Source organism: Penicillium arizonense (genome assembly GCF_001773325.1).
Source record: "Penicillium arizonense strain CBS 141311 chromosome Unknown PENARI_contig003, whole genome shotgun sequence".
NCBI lineage: Eukaryota > Fungi > Ascomycota > Eurotiomycetes > Eurotiales > Aspergillaceae > Penicillium > Penicillium arizonense.
Genome location: NW_019173280.1, coordinates 1390694 through 1408837, shown reverse-complemented (window position 1 = coordinate 1408837; position 18144 = coordinate 1390694). Strand labels below are relative to the sequence as shown.

Sequence of the window (18144 nt, the reverse complement as noted above, 5' to 3'; positions counted from 1 at the left end):
AAGACTCGGTGGCATGATATTACTCGGAGCGGTTTTCTCTCATAATTAATCGGCCAGCATGCCGTCGGTACCGGATTAGAACCTTGGTCTACGCTTCATATTTGAAGAATTTTTTTTTTTTTTTTGGATAATTAATACTCCAATAACTAGAAAAGATGATGACGTGCTCGCACTTGGAAAAATAATGTCATGCAGCCGTGACCGAAACTCGCCGATTCCCGAGAATATTCGGGATCAGCTAGTTGTTGTAAGCTCCTGTCTTCGGGTAGAGCTATCTCGGCATAGCCGCAAGTAAGTAATGTATCGATCACCGTCAATGGAGGATTTCTAATAATTTCGAAATTTCGAAAGGAGAGTGAGTAAATGTGGCCTCACACGCATTCTTCAGTCCCTAGCAGGACATATCCCTTTTTACTGATAAGATTCAGTGTTCATGGCACGAATTCAGGGGCTTTCAAACAGAAAATAACATCGAGTGGTTGGGAAATTTTAAGACGTACACTGGGCATATCAGGACCCATCTCCGCAGGCATCATCCCAGCCTCCGTTTCGCAAAGAATGTTGCCTTCAGTTATTTTCAGATCGGCCCGGGTCCTTGGGCTCGTCTTCGGTCCAACCTCCGTCGGAATGGTGAGCTGTCACGCGAGATTTCATCTGATCTGCGAATAGACGTTCATGCAAACCCAACGCGACGCACGGTGAATCCCACATAGCCAGAGTCATATCGAAAAACACGTTTGATTAGACGCTGGGAGCCTCGGACCGAAGTTTGTTGAAGCGAGTGATCCGAAAGGATCGCATGCTTCTGCAGTATAATAAGAGAATAAGGGAGCTAAAATAACCAGTCTCCTGAAAGAGGTTAGTGTATTGTGGGGGAGGAGCCGTGAAGGATCCAACACGGAGAAACCTCCGCGCGCCCAATGGCTTCATTTGCGGCTTCCAATTTTCGCCTGTAAGACAAATGATTCGGAGATGAATTTCTGGAGAAACCTTGCAAATGGATCGCTTTGACCGGGAGGCGCCATGTAATATACTGGATGGCGAGAACAGATATTATGTGATTTGAAGCTAGGGAGGCAAAACCACATGGCCACTCAGCTGGGTAGAAACGGGAGCGTGTCGAGTAAATTAAGCACATTACCCTTGTTCATGTGATTGTCTACCTAGGCGGTATTCTTTCAGTCAGTTATTCCACCATTCAATGTGTATTCGGGCTTAAATTCTAGACTTGCCAGGTTCATGCAGCATGGAATTGTCTGCGTTGCGGCTAGCCAATTATTAAATTAGAAAGGGGGAAGCCAGCCCCAACTGCTTGACCGATTTTTCTTTCGCCTCCTGACGGGATGTAGGGCCGGTCATCCAGGAATCGGTCCCTGAATTTGTTTGAATATCAAAATGAAAAACAGTAATGACTTTGGAATTGCGTGGTATGATTGGGGAATGTGTCCGGTTCCAATCGGGATACGGAGCTATTCGTGCACGCCACTAACTGGGCGTGCTTATTGCTAGCGAGAGCAGGGGTCCAGAGTCACAAGGCAACTAAGTCTGGGGAACCGGAGACTCGACCAGCCTTTCCGAAAAAGGGTTCTAGTCATTCTCTCGAACCGATTTGCTAGGCGATCTGACCTGCTGGGATCTTGCATTATAAGAACCTCACGGTCTCTCGGTTTTTAGGAGACCCACGGTTTGTCGCGCCAACCCCGTCCATCGCCCATCGGATCAAACATCGAGATCGTCGATTCATATAGCCGCGCGGAAAGGATATAATAATGTCGGACGTCAAGGTTCATGAGGAGGCGCATGGCATCTCCACTGCTATCGAAGACCGAGCACACGTTCTTGCGGGATACGGAGAGACTACCAAGCGCGAGGGAGCGAAGACGAAGGAAGTCCACAATGTCAGTTTGTTGCTCTACCAACGTTTTCTTCAACTGAAATCTGACGTCTACAACTAGGCCGATTTGTTTGCTGCTATCGAGGAGACAAAGATCGAAAGATGGAGCAAGGAGTCCCTCCACTTGTATTGTGAGTTCGATCTGACTGTAATTTCCCGGAGATTTGTGAAAAATACTGATATTGTTTATGACTTTGATAGTCTGTATCTTTGTCTCATTCTGCTGTGCCTGTGCAAACGGTTATGATGGTATGTCTCCGGAGCAGTAACCTCAATTAGCGACACCTAACGTTACCCTTAGGGTCCCTGATGGGTTCTATTCTTGCCATGGATCATTATCAGGATGTGTTCAATACTGGCATGGACGGACCTAAGGTCTCCGTGGTCACTTCCTTGTACACTGTGTATGAGCTTCCCTTTCAGTCCTTACACTGATCCTAGTGGCTAATATGCCTTCTTTCCTTTAGTGGATCTATCGTCGCTACTCCATTCAGCGCTGTCCTTTCGGACAAACTCGGTCGTCGCAAGTGCATGTTTGTTGGTGCTTGGATTATCATCATTGGCTCCATTATCATCGCAAGTGGTTTGACCTTGGCACAATTTGTTGTTGGCCGGTTTATCCTCGGTGTGGGCATTCAGGTCATGGTCGTCTCAGCTCCTGCTTATGCCGTGGAGATTGCCCCGCCTCACTGGCGTGGTCGTGCTGTCGGTGAGTATACAGGAGAATTAGAACACTCAAGCATGTGCGATCGAATTTCGTCTGATCTTCGGAATAGGTTTCTACAACTGTGGCTGGTTTGGCGGCTCCATTCCCGCAGCTGCGATCACATACGGGACCAACTTTATCGGCAACAACTACCAGTGGCGTATTCCATTTATCTGCCAATGCTTTGCCTGTGTGATCGTAATTATCTCCGTTTGGTTCATCCCCGAATCGCCTAGATGGCTCATGACCCAAGGCCGGAACGAGGAGGCAATCGCGTTCTTGGTAAAGTATCACGGCAATGGAGATCCCAATGCCCGTCTGGTCCTTCTTGAAGTCGAGGAGATGAAGGAAGGTATTCGCATCGATGGTATTGACAAGAGATGGTGGGATTGTAAGTCTGAGGACATTCATCGGATCATCGGAGTTTCTTTAAACTAATCGCCTATTATAGACCGTCCATTCATCACTACTCACAGCGGACGCTGGCGTTTCGCCCAGGTCATTATGATTTCAGTCTTTGGACAGTGGTCCGGTAACGGTCTCGGCTACTTCAATGCTACCATTTTCAAGACCATTGGATATACCTCCAGCTCTATGCAGCTGTTGCTCAATCTTGTCAACTCCATTGTGTCCGCTGTGGGTGCATTGATTGCTGTCAACCTCACCGATAAAATGCCTCGTCGCCCCGTCCTCGTCTTTGGTACCCTTGGTGAGTCTCCTTTTCTTTTCTAGATGACGTCCATTGTTCCCATCTAGGTATATATGTCAAATGGCTAACTGTAATTAAGCCTGTGCCGTCACACTTGCCATCAATGCTGGTATTCTACAGGAGGTTGCAAACTCTGGTCACATTAGCAAGACCAAGGGCCAGGCTGCTCTTGCATTCTACTATCTTTTCAACGTCGTTTTTTCGTTCACTTATACCCCACTCCAGGGTGTCATCCCGGCTGAAGCCCTGGAAACAACTACTCGCGCCAAGGGCTTGGCTCTGTCTGGCTTCATGGTCAGTAGCATCAGTTTCATCAGCCAGTTCGCCACTCCTATTGGTCTGAAGAACATTTCCACGAACTATTTCTGGATCTTTGTTGGCTGGGATGTGCTCGAGTCGGTCTTTTGGTACTTCTTCTGGTAAGTCCCATTCTATGTATCTTCTCACGTTGAAACAATTTGTGAGCTAACGCACTTGGTGTAGCGTGGAATCTCAAGGTCGGACTCTCGAGGAGTTGGAGTGGGTGTATCAGCAGCCCAACCCAGTCAAGGCGTCCCAGAACCTCGACAAGATTGTGGTCCAGCGCGATGGTACTGTTACTGAGAAAATTGAGGACGATGCCTGAACGTGAAGCTAAGCCTGCACGAACCATGTAAGCAATGTTGAACAGTGGTGAGGCGAGATGTGGGACTAGGACGTTGCGGCTGCAGTGTATACATATACATGTTTGGCCTGGCGCAGAAAGTTGATGTTTGTTAAGTGGTTTAATTAAGTAGGTGGATATTTTGTATTGAGCAATATAATGAGATACCAGTGGTTTCTGCCGCAAGTTCGAACTTCGTATGGCAATCAATGCTTTACGCTCCTTGCAACATTAATTAACATTTTTTCATTCATCAGTGACCTTGTCTATGTGTACCTGTTGTGTGTTTTCCCATAAATCAAACTACAAACACTTAGCTTACTTCCTTTATGGTGTGACAGCGGAGATTTGCGGAACACCGCTTCCCGCGCCTTACCCGGACGGGTAACCGGCCCTTCCCCCTGTGGGCCCCACAACGGACAAATTGGGGCTTAAGACGCAGCCTCGCGTCAAATGAGGGGTTATAAAGCTCTGTGTTTGAGGGTATTTGAAGGCTCCCCTAGTCAGTTGCATTTGCCAAGAAGCATCGAAACAGAACCAGCACAATGACCACCTCCCACGCCCAGGAAGGCCCCAATAGCGCACCACTCAGTGCCGCGGCACGTGTGGCTCAGGGCGAGAGGCCGCCGAACTGGGTCGCTGTCAAGGAAGAACCCGCCTATAGCCCGAGAAAAATCAAAATTATCTGCGTGGGAGCTGGGTGCGCCGGTATCACTCTAGCGCATAAAATCAAGCATGAACTTCGTCTAGCAGATGTCATTGACTACAAAATCTACGACAAAAATGCGGAAGTTGGTGGAGTCTGGACTGAAAATCGATACCCGGGCGTCGCTTGGTGAGAACATATCTATGCTCTTCGTCAATGGTAATGTCTAATTTGTGAATGCTATAGTGATATAGCTGCTCGTAGGAGTTCCACACCGCTTTCTTGAACACTGATTGACTGGCCGACCAGATGCATATACGTTTCGTTTCGAACCTAATCCATGCTGGTCTCATTTCTATGTCTCCGGCCCGGAGATTCGTGAATATATTCACAACACGGTCCAGAAGTGGGGGCTTGATGACCACATTGAGTTGAACTCGAATGTTATAGAGTCAGTATGGGACGAAGACTTAGGGAAATGGAAGGTGAAGATTGAGGAGAATGGAAAGATTAAGGAGGACGAAGCTGACATTTTTGTTAACGCATCGGGCATATTGAAGTGAGGATAAAATTTCATTTTGATTGTCCAGGAATTGCTAACCCGGTCTATCAGCAACTGGAAATTGCCAGATATTCAAGGTCTGGCTGACTTCAAAGGAAAATTAGTCCACACTGCAAATTGGTAAGGCCGGACTTTTAAGCCTTGGATATTGCCCAGCACTAATGCTTAGACAGGGATGAAAAATACGAGTGGAAAAACAAGCGAGTGGCGGTTATTGGCAATGGTGCATCCGGAATACAGTGTGTTGCTGCCATGCACTCTGAAGTATCCAAGCTAGTCAATTATGTTCGCAGTCCTACCTGGATCACCCCCAATATCAATGCCGAAATGACAAAAAATGGGGATAACTTTGCATACACGCGCGAGGAGCAAGAACAGTTCAAAAACGACCCCAAAGCATTCTTTGAATTCCGCAAAGAGCTTGAAAATCAGTAAGTATTGATCCAGTTTTCACCATCACGAAGATTGAAACTCATTAGCAACTTACGCATGCAACTCTAACACCTTGACATTAGTGTTAATGGCGGTGCTTACGCAACACTCAAGGACCACCCCCTCCAACATTTTCTCAGGGGAGAGACATTGAAGCAGATGCAAGAGAAGTTGAAAGCTCTAGATCCGTCGATTGCAGCTAGAATCATCCCTGCTTTTGCACCCGGCTGCCGCCGCCTTACACCTGGCAGTGGGTATCTTGAAGCCTTTTCAGCCGATAATACTGAAATGTGCTGGAAGGATATTGAGCGGGTCACTGAAAGTGGAATCCGCACATCAGACGGGGAAGAGGAAGAATTTGACCTCATTGTCTGCGCAACAGGGTTTGACACGTCGATCATCCCGCGCTGGAAGCAGATCGGGAAGAACGGAATCGATTTGAGGAAGCATTGGAAGGATGACCCAGAGGCTTTCTTCAGTGTTCACGTTGATCAGATGCCAAATTATTTCATGATCGGTGGACCGAATTTCCCCGTATCCCATGGTACTGTGACGACTGGGTTTGCCATTGTGTGTGACTACATCTTGAAATGGACAATGAAGATTGCCACGGAGGATATCAAGTAGGTCTCATGCGTTGCGTCATGATAGTTGTCAGAGGTTGACACCATCACAGATCGATCGATGTCAGGAAAGAATCGTTGGATGATTACAATGTTTGGACGCAGGAGTATCTCAAACGCACAGCATTTTCGGAAAGGTGTCGCAGTTGGTATAAAAATGGAAAGGCTTCTGGATTAATTACTGGGACCTACGCGGGGACGACAAGTCATTTTCGAAAGTCACTGGAGAGAATCGGCGGCGAGCACTTCCATATACGATATAATTCTGTGAATCGCTTCTGGTGCTTGGGCAACGGCCAAATGGAGGAAGAGAGAAACGGGGATGGGGAGTTGGCAGATTACTTTGTTCAGGGCGTTTGGGGTCCTTGAGTTCCACTTGGCGTTCATGTCCCACATCTTGTGGATCATACTATCATTGATTCATAAGTTGTTGATTATCTAATATCTACACGTAGACATGTATTGACTTCTTTGAGGCTGCAGGCTCATCCACCCGGTCGCTGTCCGTTCCATCCCATTCCGAAATATCATCCGCGCTAGCATTCCTATCCGATATACGCATCATCCCCTTCCCAGGTACAGTGGGTGTTAACCTCCTGGATCGAGCGCCGGATCTTCCTGCATATGGAGACCCTAATTCATATGTACTCTGCCCAGTCCCAGTTGTTTGCCTTCCAAAAGGCCTCAAAAGGGACCGGATGCAGGGGATCGATGCTGTAATAATGACCAAGTATGTTTCGATGTATAGCCAGCGATCTAGACTGATGGTTGCCGTGGTTGGGTCGTCATCTGCGTGGGCGAGAATTCGAGTTTGCACGGTTTTGATTATGGAAGCAACCATCGCACTACCGGGGAATAATCACATTAGTGAACGCTTGATAGAGAGATTCAGAAAGAACAAGTCACTCACAAAAGTCCCAATCCAAGAAGTGTAACTAGACCCATCTTGACCTGTAACTTCAAGTTCAGATTCCAAAAAATGTAAGTGGAGAAAACTGCAAGGTATAGGTCTGTAGCTGAGTTAAAAGCTGCCGTAGATGCAGGTTAGCAACTTCTTCATGTTGAGATAACCATAACAGAATGACGCCACGTACAGCCTTGGTAGTACCCGTAGTAAGCTTGAACGCGAACATCCCAGCATTTTCCTTTTCCGTCTTGTGACCAGATAGCCGAAGCATGTCCCGGACATTGGACAAAGAGTATGATGATGAACATCCCGTTGGTCACGACCTGTAGCGCAACAAGAACCCACAGGATCACTCTATAGGCCTTTTTGGTTCCAAGAAGCCCAACCACGAACACGATGAAGGCAATTCGACCTAAGGTACCTCCAGCAATACCAAATGTCTGCGTGAGATAGTCATACATAATGACAGTGGCGGTATGATCCGGATTGATATCCCACACGTGGCGGCCGAACCCGTACTGGACGCCCATGGTGATCATGACTGATCCGACTATAGCTAGACACTAGGGGTCAAATAAGTCAATTTTGGCCTGAAGTTTGACCATTCTGGAGATCATTTTATTCGAATAACTAAAACAGGAGAGAGAAAATGCTAACCAATGCGAAAACCATCAGGATATCATCCAATCCGAATTTCCGGATCCGTATTTTCGCAGCTACTCTCAAGGCGATGATGAAAATAGCGACCCCAGTGAGCGCCCAGACTTCTCTGAGAAGCCGGGGGCCTACATCATAGAGGGCCTCTCGGGGTAAAACAATCATGGTTGCTCGAGATGCTCGCACTTTCCCAGCATAAGCGAGGGGAACGACGAGAGACAGTCATATCCATACCGGACGACGATTATGGATTGTGAGAGTTATATTCGGATTTTCGTATCAGCCGCTTATCAAATGAAGCGTTATCAGCCTCTTCGGAGATCCCCATAGTCCTGGGTGGCTGAACCAGAACCATGATTATTTTAACATGTTCGTATTGTGTGGAGGGCCATCGGCGGTCTCCGCGGGAGTCCGGGCGCGCGACGATAAGCGGGCGTATAATATGCGCGAGTTAGCATGAAGCTTAAGTGCCAGGATCAGGGCAGAGGCGTTCTCTTGATAATGCCTCGATTGTTGATTGGTCCCCCGCCACGGGTCCGACGGGTCAGATACCTTCGAGTGTCGTGTGCCTGGCAGACTCAAAAGGATATTTCGCGAAGCTGCCTCGCGCAGTCCAATGGATTACGGTCGTTTTATCTATAGTCAGGTGTTGTCAGGGGTTGTCAGGTGTCTCTCGGACTACCACCCTTCTTTCGTTAGACGAGAGTATTCCACTGTACCACGTACGCGACATAGGTTAACACGCTTGGGCCTTGAAAAAAACATCCAATATCATCAGAAGATATTATGTGGAGGATCTAGAAGCTCGGGAAGAAGATTAACTTGCTAAATAGCTTGCAGAACAGGGTATATGGAATTTGCTATCTCATCTAGCAGAAAGCAATATAGCACAGAAATTTGTTTAATAAACATATCGGAAATGCGGGTTTTCCCGATCGGTGATATCCTCAAAGCCGTGAGTATAGTTAACATCGGGAATCACCTCTCCTGTCGCGATCTTAGCATCTCGCTTCCGGTTCTGAACGCTATACCAGACTCTCAGGGAGAGAAGAATGAGGACGACAAGACCAAAGCATCCCAGCAAAATCGAGAATGCGAGATAATATCGTGGCGCATCTTTATCGCGGAACACCTGCGGGCCGATCGAGTTACCCGCAGCCCAGAACACGAAGTTACAAGCAATAATGATTGATTTCTTCGTTTGGCCGGCAACGTTTCGAGAGAGCAGAGCGAGCGAGAGAGAGGAGACTGCAAAGAATGAGTAGAAGATCCAGTATGCGATAAGCATGCCAACTCTCTTGCTTGGGGTGAAAGGAATTCCAACGAGGATCGATGATCCGATGATGGAAGGGATAACGGAAGCAATCATAATCCAGATAGTTTGGTGGAATTTCCGGTCGAGGTAGGCAGAGACGAGCATGGTGATTGTTGTAACCGCTCCAATAACCATGGAGAGGAGCTGACTTTCCCAAGTAGTGAAATCGAATGATTTGAGGATGATGTTGGCATAGGCACCAATTCCGCCAGATGGAATAGTCGTCAGAAGTTGAATGAGCGCAAATGCGTATACTAAAAAGTTGTCAGCAACTGCATCAAAGATACGGATGGAGGGAAGCAATAAAATGGCACCACGTACATTGTGGATCAGTCAATGCATCCCAAACCTGCTCCTTTCTGAATTGTCGGTTCTGGAGACCAGTCTGGTTTTGGCGCACTCGCTCAACCATCAATTGTTTGTCTTCTTCAGTCCAGCACTTGGCTCTCATGGGTGAGTCTGGCATCCAGAAATACACGAACACTGCCCAGATCACCGTGATAAGACCGTATGTCATGAACATCGCTTCCCACGACTTGAGTGGAGACCAAGAGGGAACAAAAGAGAATCCAAAAGCCAAGAGACCACCGACAATATTTTGGAGTCCATTCATCATGTACCTGTTAGGGGAGTGTGAGCGACGACCAATTATAGTAGTGGAGATCCAGACTGACCAGTAGTTGATGACACTTCCCTGCTCTTCTCGCTGATACCAGGTGGCAGACAGAATAACAAAGGTCGGCTGGCATGCAGCTTCAAAGGCACCCATGAACGCTCGAAGAATAACCAATCCCGTGAAATTCTTCATCGCAGAAATGAGTGTGATGCAGATACCCCATAGCAGGATGTTTGCCGAAAGCCATTTTCCAATTGGCACCCGTTGAATAATCCAGTTTTCCTATACTCCCATCAGCAACCGGAAAGTTGAATGTATCTACGTAGGTTGAAATACCGGATATTCAACGACCAGGATTGTGAGATAAACGACCGTCGTCAGCCATTGGTACTATAGTCAATCAGTATCCCGGACACAGGAAGCTCAATGACGATAATGGCTCACCTGGTTATGTTCCAGATGTGCATCCCCCATAATACCCATAATTGAGGCAAAAGACATTGCCCCCTTGTCCAACGTTTGGATCAAGTATGTGAACATCATCACCACTAAGATGCGCTTATCGATCATTCGTCGCAATCGTTTGTTTGTCGCATCATCGATCTGAATAGCCGTGTCTGTGGCATATTTGGCAACCTCTTTATCGACCAGCTTGTAGTCCGTGTGATTCTTTTCCGGGCCTTCATCGTGGAAACTAGCAGCTCCCTCAATGTCCTGGTTGTCTTTTTTGTTCGTAGTGGTCATTGTGGCACCGGTGGTTGGAAATTTTTAGGTATTTGCGGCACCCAAACAAGAAAACTAGGGTCTGTTAAGTTGTGCTGGAGAGGTTGATGACTATCCATACTGATTCCGGGGATGCGGGGGTGGAGGCCGCGGGTCGCAAGCTTCGGTAGAACATCATCCCCCATGGGGATCCAATGGGGAATTGCCCCCACGTTCAATGACAAACCCAATGCCCGCTGGCCGGATTTCAACTCGCGCTAGATATTATTTTCATCAGAACTCGGCAGGAGAATGCCGATCTTTGTTTCGGCTCCTGTTAAATAGCTGCGTCGGCAACGGAGGTGGCCGTATTAGCCCTAGTAGTGCTCCACAGGCGGGTGTGGCTGCTCGGTGCAACAACAACCCGAACAGGTCATCCCACTTCGCGAGTGGAGAAGAGAGTGTCGCTTGGAGAAGCGTCAGAGGTTCACTGGAGAGGTCAGTTTGAACATCAGCCGAGCCCACTGCCCCAGAGGAGAGGTTTCTTCTTTTCCACCAGATACATTCGAGCTTCTATGCTGTAGTACTGAGTCAACGTCGATATCATGCTGGAGAAGCCTTTTGTCACTTTCAGCCCTGTACCAGACCACCTTGATCTCATCGGTGCTTCAATTTTAGTAGACAGCAACGACTTTGTCGGTGTTCATCATGCTAGTCGAGCGCTCGCGGAGGACTTTGGCCGGGTAACAAAAGGGAAGGCCAGTCCATTCAGAGCAATCGCAGTTGATAATCCAATATCTCTAATCGACGCTCCTCGGAACACTGCAATTGTCATTGGGTGCATCGACACCTGCTGGATGCTCAAGCATCTAGAACAATCGGGGAAGCTTGACATTGGCTCTATTCGGGGCAAGTGGGAGTCGTTCATCACTGCAATTGTGAAGAGACCTTTCGAGGGCTGTGAAAATGCAATGATAATTGCTGGGAGTGACAAAAGAGGCACCATCTTCGGTGCTTACACGCTCTCTAGCCAAATAGGCGTGTCTCCGTACGCTACTTTGACTATACACAAATCCTTATAAACACCTAGCTGACTTCGAACACAAAGATGGTATTGGTGGGCCGACGTACCTGCAAAATATCACCCAGAAATCTACGCGCTACCTACGACAACCATCCATGGCGAGCCGAGCATCCAATACCGCGGCATTTTCATTAACGATGAGGCACCCGCGCTGACGGGATGGGTGTTGGAGAAATTTGGAGGATACAACAGCAAGTTCTACAGAAAGGTATATGAGCTCCTCCTGCGGTTAAGGGCAAATTTCATGTGGCCAGCTATGTGGCCCGGATACCCCAACCCCGGAGCGGTCTTCTTTACGGATGATCCCGAGAACCAGCGTATCGCCGACGAATACGGAATCTGCGTGTCAACCTCGCACCACGAGCCGATGCAACGTGCGACAACAGAGTGGTTTGAAGAGGGGCGTGTGGATGGTACATGGGACTGGACAACACACCGGGACGAGATTATCGAGTTCTTTCGTGAGGGTGTGCAGCGGGCCAAAGGCCTAGAGTCATACTTCACACTCGGTATTCGCGGTGAATACGATCGTCAAATGGCAACTGATGATCCTGGCAGAGTTGTGCGCGATGTGCTTGAGCAGCAGCGAATGCTGTTCAAGGAGGTTCATGGGCGTGAGGACGCTGTGCCACAGGTAATGGCTTTGTACAAAGAGATACAGGATCTGTACCAAGCTGGAGAGTTCACTGTGCCTGATGATGTGACGTTATTGTTTGCAGATGACAATTTTGGCTCTCTACGCCGGCTACCTTCTGGGCCTGAGAAACTCCGAAAGGGGGGCGCTGGAGTATGCTCACCCCATACCGTGCTTGCATGAAAGTAGCTAACTTCCTCGTAGATATACTACCACTTTGAGTATGTTGGAGCACCTCGGAGCTACAAGTGGATCAACTCCAACTCGTTGGTTCGTCTCTCTTGTTCAGATCTTGTGGCCCATCTAACAGCACATCACGCACGCATAGGGCAAGATATACCACCAACTGCTTGAGGCGCACCGTCGCAATGCTCGCAAGATCTGGGTCTTCAATATTGGAGATATCAAGCCTATCGAAGTCCCGTTGACCTTTGCAATGCAGCTGGCATGGGATATCAACTCCATTAGCGCGGATAATATTCCTGCTTTCTTGAAGGACATTGCCTCCAGCTATTTCGGCGAGGAGCTGAGCGCTGGTGCGAGTTTTATTTGGCAGGAGTATGACCGCCTGGTCCGCATTCGAAAACATGAGCACATCGATCCGGAGAGCTTTTCATTGCTCCACTACAACGAAGCAGATGATATTGTAGCCCGATGGCAGTCATTGGATATCGCCGTCGACGCGCTTTATCAGCGCGTCCCCACTGAACACAGAGTCGCATTCTGGGAGCTTGTTGTGCACCCAGTGAAGGCCAGCACGATTTTCACCCGTCTGCGAGTCGCTCAGGGTCGGAACCAGCTGTATGCACGTCAACGACGCAACACAGCCAACAAGCTCTTACGTGAAATCTTGGACTTGTTTGATGCGGACTTCAAGCTGTCGCAGGAATTCCATTCTTTGCTTGATGGTAAATGGAATCATATGCTGTGCCAGCCGCACATGGGTTACGGCGATACATGGCATGCCCCATCGCGAGACGCGATCTTTGGGTTGGCTTACGTCCAGAGACATCAGAATAGCAATTTGATTGTAGGACAAATGGGTATTGCTGTTGAAGGACACGAAGGCATCCGGGCAGGGCGTATCAATGAAGAGAGTGAGCGAACGCATCCAAGCCGACGCGACTTGGTTCCTGGTCTAACTCTCGGTTCGATGAGTCGGTATGGCCCAGATAAGCGCTGGTTTGATATCTTCACCAGAGGAGCGCAGACCATACACTGGGCCTCATCTGTTCCATATTCATGGATCCGGCTTTCGATGACAGAAGGGATACTAGACCCTGAGGGAGACGACGCTCGTGTTTGGATCTCGATATTATGGAACCACGTCCCGGTCGACTTCAACGAGGAAGTTCTGATCACCATCTCATCGAAAGAAGGGGACTATGAGCACGTCCATCTTCCCGTCCATGGTCATAGTGTCCCAGACTCCTTCCGTGGTTTTGTCGAAGCAGACGGCTGTGTTTCTGTGCCCGCATATGGCATGAGTACGAACCCTCCCTATAACCATCACCCAGAGCTCGGTCGTGGAAGCGAAGGTGCCGTCACACTCGGAGATTCCGACCGCTTGGATGGGAATGAGGCGCCATTCCTTGAATATCCCGTCTACCTATTCTCACATTCCAATCCATCCACAGTTATCCTGTATTTCAACATGACCTTGGACATCGATCCAGCCCAACGAATGTCCTATGAGATTAGGATCGACGATCAACCGACCGAGTTTCATAATCTCCTCGCGGACCCAGGGCAAAGCAAAGGCAAACTTCCGGCAGGGGGCTGGTCAGATGCTGTTATGGACTGTGTTTGGAAGAGAAAGCACATCGTCGCTGGCTTAGGAATCGGTGCTCATACAATTAGTGTCCGGTTGAACCACCAAAACATCATTCTAGAGAAGATTGTGCTGGACCTTGGCGATGTCAAGGAAACCTATCTCGGTCCTCCTAAGAGTTTTTGCGCATCGGGTTGAGCACATTTCGCGCGACACGACAACAATGGTCGAACGCTCCTTTCATATATTGCCATAGCTTGCGGGGCCGTTGCCTGAATTTTTTCAACATTCAGTGTCGGGCACCTGAAATGCACTTGCTCGTTCGCAGAATCCAATAGAGAGCCCTCGGCTTATCTAGCAGTTGTATGCAAGCCACCGTCACTAATTTCGGAGTGATCAAGTGTGGCGGCTCGAAGATTCTTGCTAGTCGACAGCATAATCTCTAGGCTTGGCGTAGGTAGAGAATCTTACTCCAGTTTAGTTATGATGTTCTATTTAACCGAACCCATAATTATCAGCCAATCACAGCCCGTGAAAGCTCTGCCTATGAACCGTCAGCAATACATCAGCATTAGATGAGCCGCTAGTCCGCTTCCAGCTTCGCGCCACCCTTATTGATGCTCGATAATGCTTCCATAATCCGTGGTTTTCCAAGCTTCTGGAGCTTGCTAGATATTTTTAAGTCCTATATAAACCCCACGACTCCTCTTGGATTTTGTTTATCATCAGAAAAAAAAACCCTTCTTTTGTCCACAGTCTCACAGTACATGCACAATTCGTCTCAAACCATGTCGAACCCCCTCTCCCACGCTAAAATTGTTCTCCGCCGCTCCAGCGAGCGCGGATATGCCGAGCATGGCGGCTGGCTCAAATCATTCCACACTTTCAGCTTCGCCAACTACTATGATCACCGCTTCCAGAACTTTGGCAGCCTAAGAGTTTTGAATGAAGACCGTGTCGCAGCCCGAAATGGATTCCCGACGCATCCCCACCGAGATGCGGAGATTTTCAGCTATATCCTCAACGGCGAGCTCACGCATCGCGACAGCATGATTAAAAAGGGCGCAGAAGGAGAGCAAGGAAAGCAATTCTTCCGCATGAAGCGGGGAGATGTACAGTTCACCACCGGCGGAACAGGTAAGCCTCTTGACCTTGGCTAACTATAATGAACACGAGCTGACGTGAGACAGGTATCGCTCATTCTGAACAGAATGAGTCCAACAAGCCGGTACACTTCCTGCAAATCTGGGCCCTTCCGTGGAAGCAGGGCCTGAAGCCACAATATCACACTATGACCTTTAGCGAAGAAGACAAGCGCAAGGCGTTTGTTCCTATTTTGTCGCCTCTTGCTGCCGGCCCCCAGGCCACCCCAGCACAGGAAGATGCCGCTACTCCTAAGCTTCCAGGCACCATCCCCATTCATGCTGACTTTGTCATGGGCGCTGGCATTATTGAACCCAGTTCTACATTCAAGTGGAATGTTGGCGCGGGCGAGACCGTCGAGTCCAAGAAGAAGCGAAACGTTTACATTCACTTGCCAATGACCAAGCAGGGCAAGTCGAAGGTCAAGATTGATGGCCGGGAAGATGCCGTGCTCGAAGAAGGTGATGGCGCCTTTGTCACAATGGTTAATGCTGGAGACGCGCTTCGTGTGGAGAGTGTCGGAGAGGTAGAGGCTGAAGTGATTGTTTTGGATAGCAATTAAGCTATAATTTATTTAACGAAATATTTTTGTTGTTACGTCTTTTGTCAAGATAATATGATGATTTATCTGTTTAATTTGTGGTCACGTAGTTGGCTAAAACTGGAATGCGTTCCTGCAATTCCTGCAAATGGATCTAAACTAAGCCCGCCTTGTAGAGCACCTACTTTCTGTCACGAAACTCAGAGGTAACGGTCATTTATTACTGATAATATGTTTAACAATTTTAGCGTTGATAGGCTAGATATTTCTACAATTGGTTACAAAGTCGCCGGTTATCATTCCCCAGGACCCCGCCATCTTCGAAGACATCGTCCAAGACAATCTTGATCCCCATAATGTCCATGATGATACGAACCTTTGGCGTGTGCTCGGCGAATATTCGCAGGGTTCTGTCGTTATTCATTCACTGATTTCGTTACTCTAGAACACTCTTGCCTTAAGGATCAAATCGCGTAGTTGGATGGCAAACTCGATGCCAAAGTCCAAGAGGGAGGTATCTGTTCTACAATTTTGCTAAGATTCATTGACTCGTGACTGGTTCTGATAAATTTATCAACAGGATCTACTCTGGGCCCAGGCCTGTGTTAGCTCGTATCTCTCGCCTGGGCATGTTGACTTCTAGCAATACCCTTGTTCTTGACGGAGCAATAGTAAGTTGCCATCGACTTCCAAATCGAGTACTTCTTCGAATATTGATCATTTCCAAATCAGGCTCCGGTCAACATGAAAACTGATGCAGCTCTTCAGCAAACCCTACGTAGCGACATCTTCAAGAACCGCACCATCATCACCATTTCTCAATGGATTAATAGCATCATCGACTCTGATCGAATCCCCGTGTTGGAAAAAGAGAAGTGGTTGGTCTCGATACTCCTGCAAAGCTGCTCAGTGCCCGAGATGAGTTTTAGGAATTGGTCACGGCCGGCTTGCTGGAGAATGGGCCTCTTCTGTAATGATCCGATCCATGTGGGCTTGGATTATTTGAAGATTTTAAATAGGTACAGTCCGGATGTCTAGGTCTATCATGGCTGGAGTTATGTTCATGATGCTAGTACTTGATTGGAGGTGGCTGTATCATCTAAGTAGATGGGATATTACAGACGCGCTCGAAATCAGTTTCACTTCTTTACACTCTTTAATTCTTTCTCGGACTCTATTTTGAAATACGCTAGTCCATGTTTGATCTAGCAAGTTTCAAGACATCGAAATGTATTGCAGAGATAAGTCACATGAGGTGCTACTATGTTTCACCACTTTAATCTCTTTAATTCTTTGTCGAGCTCAGCTCTGCGTGACGCTAAACCCTTTATGGGTACTACCCCTGACCCACGTTCTTGGTAGTATCTCAGTACCGTAATAAATAATAGTATAAAAAATGGCTTTCGTATCATTGTATCATTGTCGTATGGGCCATGCTCTGTCTAAACCAGTTCCCTTGCAAAGAAACAAAGGATACATACAATGCAAGGCGCGCATCGAAAGGCAGCAATATTCAAAGTATTATACACGTAAGGCTTCGTTCTGCATGGTAAGACATTACCACATTTCTGACCCATAACATTGGGTTCCTCGACCACAGTTCTTGCACTTTGCTTGCAAAGCCAACATTGGTTTTCCACGGCCACAATTCCCACAGTCTCCTAGTAAGGGAGTATCAAAATATGTGTCGAGTAATCCCTTCACGAAATCTGGCACTTGGGCGGCTATTGAATCGTACTTGGCGCGTATAGATGTCTCTTGTAAATAGGGCCGGAGATTGTCTCTCGAGAGACGAATGGCGAGCTCTTTGAGCCGCTTGTTGTGGCACGATGGCGAAAAGAACACATCAGGTATTGAATCAAGATATTCAAAAGCGTCAAATCGACGTGCAATCTTGTTCGAATATTTTTCCGTGGCCGCGTCGCAAAGCTCCGGAATACAGTATTTGTCGCCTAAGGCGAACAACTGTGCATGTAATTGAAGAGATGATATTGATGCCAGCGGCACCTTTGGTGAGTCATTTGCCGGACTATCACCAATACGCTCTGAATAATCACCCGTGTATACGAAATCCACCATTTTTCTAACAATAAGGATCGATTCATCCGTCATTCGGTACGTAGATTCTGCTGCTTCCTATCTCCAAGCTAGGTTAGAAAGTAAGAGGGAAAAAACCGACTTAAGGTACAACTTGCCTTAAAATGCCCGGTGCAAGCAGCGCGAAAAACAGGAGATTGTGAACATAATATGATTTTGTGAACGTCGAGATCGACTCCATCACAGACTATTTTGAAATCGGTGTAGTCGCCTCTTTCACGAGATCTTCTATTATTTAGTAAAGCTTTGCAACTCTCGAGGGGAACGTACTCCGAAATCTTATGAAGGATGTGCTGACATCGTGCTGATGAAGTGTTGGACATTGTTGCGTTTGTTGTATTGGAAAATAGGGGGCAAGATTGTTACATAGAGGTACTTAGTACTTAAATACTTTTGAAACGTCGAAGGTAAGGTGATAGCTAGTAAGGGCCTGAATATTCAGTAAATGTCTTGACGTAATAC

The 18144-nt window shown here is 47.7% G+C and overlaps 8 protein-coding genes across 8 annotated transcripts; 6 read left to right on the top strand and 2 right to left on the bottom strand.

Annotated features, from left to right (window-relative positions):
- Positions 1-184: 184 nt before the first annotated feature.
- PENARI_c003G04301 (uncharacterized protein) lies at positions 185-363 on the top strand (the record flags this gene model as incomplete). Its single annotated transcript, XM_022628294.1, has 2 exons — positions 185-291; positions 357-363. 2 exons carry the CDS (start codon positions 185-187, stop codon positions 361-363), a joined length of 114 nt encoding a protein of 37 aa, XP_022491691.1.
- A 1406-nt stretch (positions 364-1769) lies between these two features.
- PENARI_c003G03477 (uncharacterized protein) lies at positions 1770-3934 on the top strand (the record flags this gene model as incomplete). The annotated part of the gene is made up of 9 exons (XM_022628238.1): positions 1770-1898; positions 1956-2025; positions 2096-2143; positions 2196-2298; positions 2362-2603; positions 2671-2991; positions 3052-3309; positions 3389-3728; positions 3793-3934. The coding sequence occupies 9 exons, from the start codon at positions 1770-1772 to the stop codon at positions 3932-3934; spliced, it is 1653 nt and encodes a 550-aa protein (XP_022491924.1).
- Positions 3935-4497: 563 nt separating this feature from the next.
- Positions 4498-6219, top strand: PENARI_c003G10625 (flavin-containing monooxygenase; the record flags this gene model as incomplete). The annotated part of the gene is made up of 6 exons (XM_022628739.1): positions 4498-4787; positions 4845-4858; positions 4908-5157; positions 5212-5280; positions 5334-5591; positions 5676-6219. 6 exons carry the CDS (start codon positions 4498-4500, stop codon positions 6217-6219), a joined length of 1425 nt encoding a protein of 474 aa, XP_022491535.1.
- Positions 6220-6660: 441 nt separating this feature from the next.
- PENARI_c003G01900 (uncharacterized protein) lies at positions 6661-7652 on the bottom strand (the record flags this gene model as incomplete). The annotated part of the gene is made up of 3 exons (XM_022628132.1): positions 6661-7060; positions 7126-7243; positions 7310-7652. 3 exons carry the CDS (start codon positions 7650-7652, stop codon positions 6661-6663), a joined length of 861 nt encoding a protein of 286 aa, XP_022491926.1.
- A 1028-nt stretch (positions 7653-8680) lies between these two features.
- PENARI_c003G09598 (uncharacterized protein) lies at positions 8681-10454 on the bottom strand (the record flags this gene model as incomplete). The annotated part of the gene is made up of 4 exons (XM_022628668.1): positions 8681-9348; positions 9416-9992; positions 10047-10100; positions 10155-10454. The coding sequence occupies 4 exons, from the start codon at positions 10452-10454 to the stop codon at positions 8681-8683; spliced, it is 1599 nt and encodes a 532-aa protein (XP_022492007.1).
- A 563-nt stretch (positions 10455-11017) lies between these two features.
- PENARI_c003G07689 (glycoside hydrolase family 115 protein) lies at positions 11018-14099 on the top strand (the record flags this gene model as incomplete). Its single annotated transcript, XM_022628539.1, has 4 exons — positions 11018-11460; positions 11521-12283; positions 12335-12400; positions 12459-14099. 4 exons carry the CDS (start codon positions 11018-11020, stop codon positions 14097-14099), a joined length of 2913 nt encoding a protein of 970 aa, XP_022491904.1.
- Positions 14100-14689: 590 nt separating this feature from the next.
- On the top strand, positions 14690-15606 carry PENARI_c003G11450 (pirin family protein; the record flags this gene model as incomplete). Its single annotated transcript, XM_022628795.1, has 2 exons — positions 14690-15038; positions 15092-15606. The coding sequence occupies 2 exons, from the start codon at positions 14690-14692 to the stop codon at positions 15604-15606; spliced, it is 864 nt and encodes a 287-aa protein (XP_022491751.1).
- A 335-nt stretch (positions 15607-15941) lies between these two features.
- Positions 15942-16507, top strand: PENARI_c003G01116 (uncharacterized protein; the record flags this gene model as incomplete). Its single annotated transcript, XM_022628078.1, has 4 exons — positions 15942-16000; positions 16166-16256; positions 16318-16445; positions 16504-16507. 4 exons carry the CDS (start codon positions 15942-15944, stop codon positions 16505-16507), a joined length of 282 nt encoding a protein of 93 aa, XP_022491741.1.
- Between the last annotated feature and the right edge of the window lie 1637 nt (positions 16508-18144).